The sequence below is a fragment of the Lepidochelys olivacea genome (genome assembly GCF_965140295.1).
Source record: "Lepidochelys olivacea isolate rLepOli2 genome assembly, chromosome: 14".
NCBI lineage: Eukaryota > Metazoa > Chordata > Testudines > Cheloniidae > Lepidochelys > Lepidochelys olivacea.
Window position 1 is genome coordinate 1,365,824 of NC_140424.1, and position 8,273 is coordinate 1,374,096.

Consider the following 8,273-nt stretch of genomic DNA (forward strand, 5'->3'; position numbering starts at 1 on the left):
CACATTGATTAGAGCATAAGCTTCCGTGGGCTACAGCTCACTTCATTGGATGCATTCAGTGGAAAATACAGTGGGGAGATTTATATACATAGAGAACATGAAACAATGGGTGTTACCATACACACTGTAACCAGAGTGATCAGGTAAGGTGAGCCATTACCAGCAGGAGAGCAGCAGTCTCTCGTTGGAGTCTGATTTTGAAGTTTTTTTGTTGAAGAATTGCAACTTTTCGGTCTGTAATCGAGTAACCAAAGAGATTGAAGTGTTCTCCAACTGTTCTTCAACAAAAACACTTCAAAAACAGATTCCAACGAGAGACTGCTGAAGTGGAATTAATTTGCAAACTGGATACAATTAACTTAGGCTTGAATAGAGACTGGGAGTGGATGGGTAAAACTATTTCCCCATGTTTATTCCCCCTGCCCCATTCCTCAGACGTTCTTGTCAACCGCTGGAAATGGCCCACCTTGATTATCACTACAAAAGGTTTCTCTCCCCCAGCCCTGCTCTCCTGCTGGTAATAGCTCAAGTGATCACTCTGGTTACAGTGTGTATGATAACACCCATTGTTTCATGTTCTCTACGTATATAAATCTTCTCACGGTATTTTCCACTGAATGCATCCGATGAAGTGAGCTGTAGCTCACGAAAGCTTATGCTCAAATAAACGTGTTCGTCTCTAAGGTGCCACAAGTCCTCCTTTTCTTTTTGCAGATACAGACTAACACGGCTGCTACTCTGAAACCTGCCATTTTATATTGTTACTGCTCTGGGGTGCCAACCGGCATCATCAGGAAAAGAGCCCAGCTGCAGAGCAGGAACCCAGAGCCTGCCCTGCAGCTGGGACTCCCTTGCCCTAGCCCACCAGCATCTCGATCCCCAGCCAGAACGGGCCATGTGACAGAACAGGGAAACCACCAGCAGCCCTGCCACCGCCCACCATCCCCCCCCCACCCCGCTCCAGACCAGCGCCCCCCCCTTCTCCCGCTCCGGGCCAGGCCAGCACCCCCACTCCGGGTGGAGCGATTTCCTGAAGAAGGCAAGTGAGACAATGCCAACGTGCTGCTGGGGGTGGATCTGAAGGAAGGCTCTCTACAGCTCAGTCAGGGAAAGACAGGACCCGGCAGGTGACAGGGAGTTTCCGGGAAAGGGCCAGGATGGGCCAAGGCCCCAGGCAGTGGGGCAGGCTGTCCACAGCAGGCATGCCTGCTGGTACTGGTTTGGGCTGCTCCACTCTTTACATGAAGCAGCTGCCAAGGCTGGGCTTTCCAGCAGTGACACAGGGCTTCAGACACACAACTCCCCTGCGGCTCCCCTGTGCGTCTGAATCCCCTGGGGGCTCCGTTCTCTCCCCAGCCACGTGCCACGCTCTCCCAGCCCTGCTGCAGTGCAGGCAGACCACTCCAGAGCAAGCTGCAGGCCTCCCGTCCCTCAGACGAATGCTGGGGGACGATCAGAGCTGGAGTCCCCACTTGCCCAGCCTCCCCCTTCTGCTCCTCCTGTGGGTTGTTTCCATGTGCTGCTGGCCTCGGGCACTTCCCCAGGGCTTGTGACTAACCAGCCAGAGGCCCCAAGGAATCTGCAAGTGGGGCCGGGGCCACGGGGCGAGTCCTTGCACAAAGCCAGGGGCTGCAGCCTGCCCAGAGGCCATGTTGTTCTCTGTAAAAAGAAAAGGAGTACTTGTGGCACCTTAGAGACTAACAAATTTATCTGAGCATAAGCTTTCGTGAGCTACAGCTCACTTCATTGAATGCAACAAGCACTCCTTTTCTTTTTACGGATACAGACTAACATGGCTGCTACTCTGAAAATCTGTTGTTCTCTGTGTGGGGCTGGCTGGGCTGGAGACTAGCCCAGGAGAGCTCCAGCCTGAACAAGGCAGCAGAATCAGGGCCATAGAGGAAAGGTAAGTGGCCCCAGGGCCATGAGGCAAACCCTGGGCTGGCTTCCCCAGAGGGGAGGGGAACAGCACTCCCTGCACTGGTCTCATACCCTGATGGGCCATGGGCCTGAGGTCTCCACCAGGCAACTCAGGATGAGGGGGATGTGGGGCAGGGAAAGATGCACAGAGAAACCAAGTGACTTGCCCAAAGTCACCCGCAACCAAGATACGAATTCAAGACCTCCTGGCTCCAGGTCTGGTACCCTTCCCTGCTGCCCCCACTACCCAAAGCTCAAAACCTATTCCCCCCTTCCTATAGCAGGGCCCAGAAATCAGGCTCTCTGTTCATGCCCATTTGCGTCTCTGCCCAGCCCAGGCAGAGCTGGCTCCCTGGCCTCTGAGCGATCGCGCCCCTCCCAGCGGGCACAGCCCGTGCAGGGAGACACCCAAGCAGCATCACATAGCCCAAGGCCAGAGGGACCACGGCGATCGTCCAGTCCCAGTCTCTTTCTGCAGCCCCATTAGGGCAGCAGCAGCCATGAGCTAAGGAGCAGAAAGTCACATCCTCACATTCCATCTAAATTGCATCACAACCGCGTCACATCAGGCTGTTAAGGAGGCTCCTGTCCTAGCAGCAGCACCACCAGATAAACAGATCGCAGGACGTCGAACGAAAACACTGTTTGATGCATTCTGTCTGGCAAGGCACCGCTTCAATGGTTGTGATTGTGAAATCTCCCCGTCTCGTTTTGCCTTTATGGTCCCTACTTCTCTATTGTTCATCTGTAGGGTCTCTGTCCAGCTCTTTAACTGTTTCTGTCTGTTGCATAACTAATTTTGTAAGATTTAAGTCAACTAAGATGGTGGGATCTGATTGGGTAAAGAATTGTTTCATAATGTGCTAGGATTGGTGAAAAATACTGTCTTGTAGGACTTTAGTTTACAGTGATTGGTTACCATACAGCTAAGCAGGACCCAAGTTTTAACTACATAAACTAGGGTCCAAAAGGAAGTTCCTTGGAACCAACTCCAGGACATAGCCCAAGATCAGAGTTGCCAGACCTCAGCACCCTGCCAACCATATTGTGCAGAAGCTAGAGTCCCCGGAAGACCTGATCCTGACTGGCCCCCAGGAAAAGTTTGTCTGCCTCACTGGGAGTGGTGACCATTGTATGCTTTGCGTGTGCAGTCTGTTTTGAGGACTGTTAATAAACAGAGATTAAGAATATGACTGTGTAAGGCTCTGTCACTAGTAAAAGACCCTGCAAACCTGCAGAAGAGTATGCCCTGAGCCCGAGGAACTGGGTATGAGTGGGCTGAGCCCTAGGAACTGGGTAAGGATAGGTGCCTTTTGCCCAGAGCCCTAGGAACTGGGAAAGGGTGGGGGTGCCTAAACTAACCAGGTTGCGCCTTGAGCCCACAGAAAGGCAAAGGTGGGGGGCCCTAGAGTGTGCAGGTAACACCCCTGTAACATGGGCCAGAGAATAAACCTTGGAAGTCGGACATCCTGGGCCTGTACTGCAGCCATGCCCTCCACACACCCCTCCCCCCAACCGAGATAGACGGAATCAAGGCAGCCGGGCTGAATGCCCCAAAGCGTTTCTCCTCCATGTGGGAGAGAAGCTAGGACAGGTCAGAGCCAAGGGCACCAGCTGCCTCTTCCTTGGCAGTGTTCACTGGGCCACAGGCCAGGTCTCTGCCCTGCTGGGGGCTGCTCGCTGGGGAGCTCTCTCTCCTCACTCACAGGTGGATTTTACTTCGCAGCCAGACGGGTGGTGCAACCGTGGCCAGGATCCCAACTAGGGCAGGTGAGTGCCCACCCCCCTAGCCCAATTCCCGGCAGCATTTCCCGCTTTAGTCACTCCCCCAAGGCCCTGTCACCAATGAACCATCCAGAGGGACCACTGAGGCTGGAGCCTGCATGAGGAGTGGGGACCCTGGGAGGATGAGGGCAGGAAAGTGACACAGGGGCCAGCTGATGTGTGCTGTGAACTACAGCTATAGCACCCAGCCCAGCTCCCGCTGAAAAATTCGGGGAATCCAGCAGCTTGGATTGACGCGGCTTCACTTTGTCTAAAATCTTCCTGTCCCTAAATCAGTTTGCACAGGCCCCCGAACAAACAGCGGGGCCCCGAGGGACTCTGAGGGACAGGCAGGGGTGAGACCTGCAAAGCAGGGAGGCCACCCAGGGCACTGGGCACTCAGGAGCAAGGGGGAATCTGGGGCAGCGCAGGGTGTGCAGTGATGGAAGGGGGCTGGGCTGTCAGCCAAGCGGAGCTGCCAAAGTATTTCAGAATGCCTCCCTCCAGCCAAGCCTGGGTGCTGCGGCATGGCGCTGCCCCTGAGTGCGGCAGGCAGCGGGCTTGGGCTCAGTTTGTTTTATACGTTAAATGCAATAAGGGTATTATTCATAGAAAGAGGAATCCGGATCCCAGCCCTGCCAAGACCTCCCTTTCAGCAGCATCCAAGCCGAATAAAACTGGGATAGAGGAAAGGAAATGCCTGGAAGTAAGGAACCGACAGAAGGTGACCCAGCCCAACATGGCCCACTCCCCAGGCCGGGCCCGGCTCTCTGCTCAGCATTCCCAGCCTGTTGTAGAGTGCCAGGGACCCTTTGGGAACAGTGTCCAGTCAGCAACAGGACTAACAAAGCTCTCGCCTTGCCCAGGGTGTCCCCAGCGAGCTTGAGTAAATCAAAATGGCAACGTGCAATGCTAGGTTTTGTCATTAGGGGCTCAGCTGCAGTGAGCCCAACCCACCAGAGCAGACAGCTTCACTTGTGCCTGGTACTCGCCCTCCACAGGCCCAGTGCCCAGGCTGAGCCTGGGGGAGGGGTGTGCAGGGATGCAGGGAACAAAGCTCAGACTTCTCGAGGAGGATCTTCATCCCATCTCTGCTACCTGATTCAGAACCCCAGAGAGCGAGAATGGCCCAGGGAAGTCCCACCCTACCAGACAGACACACTCCTGGCAGCACAGACTGACACACACTCTCCCACCCAGCACCACTTCAAATTAAACAGACAGAAGCCCTGAGGCCACAAACCCTGAGAAGCTCAAGTTCCGTTTGAGCCTGGCGCTGGGTCTGGAGAGAGCTACGAGACGTCACTCTTGGGTGCTTTGCTGTTTTAGCTTCATCTACGCAGCCTCCCACACGCCAGCAGGCCAACTCGGCCAGGCCTGGAGGATGACGCAGGGAACCATAAAACATGCAATAAATTTGATAACTGCAAGGTGGTGAAAGAGAAGATAAGACAGGAGGCCCCACTTTAAGCCATGTGTGTCCGGCCCACGGGCTTGAGGGAGCAGGGAGTGAGGGCAGGGCACCGACCGCTAGCTAGGTAGCAGGCGGTGATGGCAACAGCTAAAGCACAAATGATTCTCAGCTGAAAGCCAAATGGCCCGAGCGTCAGAGGCAGATGGCACACGAGGGGGACAGCAGGCTCCTGTTCCTGTCTCTCGCCAGAGCCAGCTGGCTGTGATGGAGCAGGCCCAGTCCAGCTCTCATGTGCACAGGTGGGCTCCACGCTTGCTGGGCAGAGATGGGACAGCAGCAGCTCCTGCCCTGGTGAGGGCACCATGGGAGCTTGAGGCTGCTGGGGAGATGTGTTGAATCAGGGCAGTCCCTGAGAGTCCTGCCATGCCCCTCCCAGGCAGCACCACCCTATCCAGTTCCAGGCTCCCCGGCAGGGTGGGGGTTGCAAGTGCCTTGTTCCATCACAAACGCCTCCAGGTCCAGGACTGGGAGTGACTTGCCAAGGACTCCATGGAAATGGCTCTGTTCGGCAGACTAATCTCTCATGGGTTTTAACTGGGGTGGGAGCAGCCAGGGCTTCTGTTTGCTCACTGTGCTGGGATGGGCCAGCTCCCCAGCAGCTACCAGGGAAGCAGCAAGCCCTTGAACTCAGCTCTCGGCAGGTAACAGCTTCCCAGTTCCACTCTGCTGATTGGATGCGGTGAAAGTGCTACCCGTGGGTGCAGCTACCAGACGCGGGCGCAGGGCTCTGCCTAAGCTTGGACCCAGAAATAGATCCCAATGAACCCAGTAGGGCTGGAAAGTGGGGGGCGGGCGCCTATTCCAGGCACACTTAAACTCATCCTGCACTACCCATCCTCCTACTACTTCCCCCGCAGCCTGCCCCGAGGGGGTTTATACGGCTAAGTGCATATAAACGAGTTCCCGGGCCCAGCCGGCAGGTCACGGCCCAGCGATCACAGCCTCCCACACTCCGTCCGGTGTCTCGGGCACCCTTGCCCGGCAGTTCGGAGCCAGGGGGCAGCAGAGTTCATCGATACCCCCCCGCCTCCCCGAGAATAACAGTCCCAGGTTTACAATGGCTCCATGGAACAGGGCCCATGCTCAGAAGGGGCCCCGGCCTGCTCCACTTGCACTGCGCCCCAAGATCCCGCTGGCTCCCCCCACCCACCACTTGCTCCTCTTGACCTGCCTGCCTGCTGCCTCCTCGGCCCCACCCCCCTGCTCCTCTCTGCCCCCTGGCCGGACCCCAGTGCACCTCTGGCTCCGGGCAGTCTCGGCTTCCCACCACTGGTGGGGCCCCACCTGTCTCCCCGGACCCAAGCCGCCTGGGACTGGTGCAGAAGCCTGGCCAGTGTCAGTGGCGGGGGTGGGGGGGGGAACAGTGTGGGGAGCTTGGCTGGGCCCCTCCAGGGGAAGTGCGTCTTGGGGGACCCCGGCCGGGGCAGGCCCTGGCCTGGCTGATCGCACCGGGGCCGGGAGGCAGGGCATGGGGGAGAGGGTTTCTCGCGGCGGGGGTGCTGGGCTGTGAAGGGGCAGGGAAGATGTGTGGGTTGGGGCACTAGGGAGTGCGGGTTCTGTGGGGGGGGTGCTGGGCAGGGGGGGTGCAGGGCGCTGTGCATTTGTGGGGGGGCTGGGGGGTCTCTGGCCATAGGGAAGATGTTGGGGGCTGTGTGGCGCGGCGTGGCCCCCCCCCCAGCGGAAGGGGCACGCTGGCATCACAGGGCCGGGCGGGCCACTGTGTGTCTGGCAACGGCCGGTCTGTAGCGAGTGCCCCCGGCTGCCCCCTTGCTCCGGGGACCCACCGCCCCGCGCCAGGCTCCGCTGCCTCCACGGGGGCCGCAAAAAGGTGAATCCCGCCCTGCCGCAACCCAGCGCGGCCCCCAGCAGCCCGGGCTCCAGCCCCCGCGGCCGCACGTCGGAGCCCCCCCAGCCCCACCAACCTTCCTGGGCAGCGCCCCTCGGCCGCCGCAGGCAGCCCGGGCCGGGCCCTGGGGCGGGAGGCGGCGCCGCGCGGCCGCGGGCGCCCCTTACCTAGGTCGGCGTTGCAGAAGGCCTGCTGCGGGTGCACCGGGGAGCAGCTGCAGGCGTCGGCCGGGCGCGCCGCCCTCCCCAGCAGCAGCAGCAGCGGCGCCAGCCAGGCCAGCAGGCTGGGCACGGGCGCGCGCATCTTGCGGGTCTCGGAGCGCCCGGGGGGGCCCCCGCACCCAGCCAGGCGCGAGCTGCCCGCCCGCCGCGCCCCTGCCGCCAGGCTCCCGCCCGAGTGCGGCTCCGCCGGGCCTGGAGCGCCGCCTTCCCCGCGGGCAGCAGATGCAGACGCCGCGGCCGCCTCCCTTGCGCCGAGGGTTTGCGGCGCCGCTCGGCGACAGCGGCTTTTAACGCGCTGGGGGCTGCTCCGCCCCGTGGCACCGGGCCAGGCCGCTGCGCTCCGCCGCTCGCTCTCGCCCCTTCCTTCCGCCGGCCCTGCGGCGTGTGTCCGCGGCCGGCCGGCCCCGGCCCCGGCCCCCTGCGGCAGCGCCGCTCCCCTGGGAGGGGCAGGGCCCCGCCGAGCTGGGGCAAGTTCCGGGCCCCTCTGCCCCGCCCCACCTGGGGAGTCAGCTCTGCTGGGGGCGGGTCGTCCCCCGCGGAACCGGCCCCTGGGTCAGCCTCGGCCCCTGGCCCTGCCAGCGCCCAGCAATGGCCAGGCCTGGGCCGCAGTCAGCCGGGTGCCCAAGGCGGGGGGAGGGGGCACAGCCAAGCGCCTTTCCCAGCACTGGCCATGAGAGCAAGGCCACAGCTGCAGGGTGCCCCCTCCTGTGGGGCTCCGCTCCACCCCGGGGGGCAGAGCCTTCCAGAGAGCCCCCCCGCTGCTGGCAGGAGTAACCTCACCATTCTGGAGACAGGTGCCTCCCCAGCGCACTGGGGGTGTGCCCCGCCCTGGCGGCACAGGGCCATGGCATGCCGTCTTGGCCGGTATTTTAGGAAGAGGATCATGGCCAGGGGGTTCTTTGCTTCCCCAGAAATGTGGGCGCTGGGGGAAGGGGCAGGGTTCCGGCCATCACATTCCCCTGCGCTCAGGAGCCAAGGGCCCACGGCTGCAACATCAGCACCAGCCCAGACACAGCCTCACGTGGAGCTGGCACCTGGCCAGTGCTGA

The 8,273-nt window shown here is 60.4% G+C and overlaps 1 protein-coding gene across 1 annotated transcript in view; it reads right to left on the reverse strand.

Moving 5' to 3' along the window:
• TIMP2 (TIMP metallopeptidase inhibitor 2) overlaps positions 1-7,591 on the reverse strand; it is a 31,136-nt gene extending 23,545 nt beyond the window's left edge. Inside the window, exon 1 of the mRNA XM_084648129.1 lies at positions 7,172-7,591. Coding sequence (XP_084504255.1) covers positions 7,172-7,307 — 136 coding nt within the window. The 5' untranslated portion in view covers positions 7,308-7,591. The remainder of the gene's footprint in view (positions 1-7,171) is intronic.
• Between the last annotated feature and the right edge of the window lie 682 nt (positions 7,592-8,273).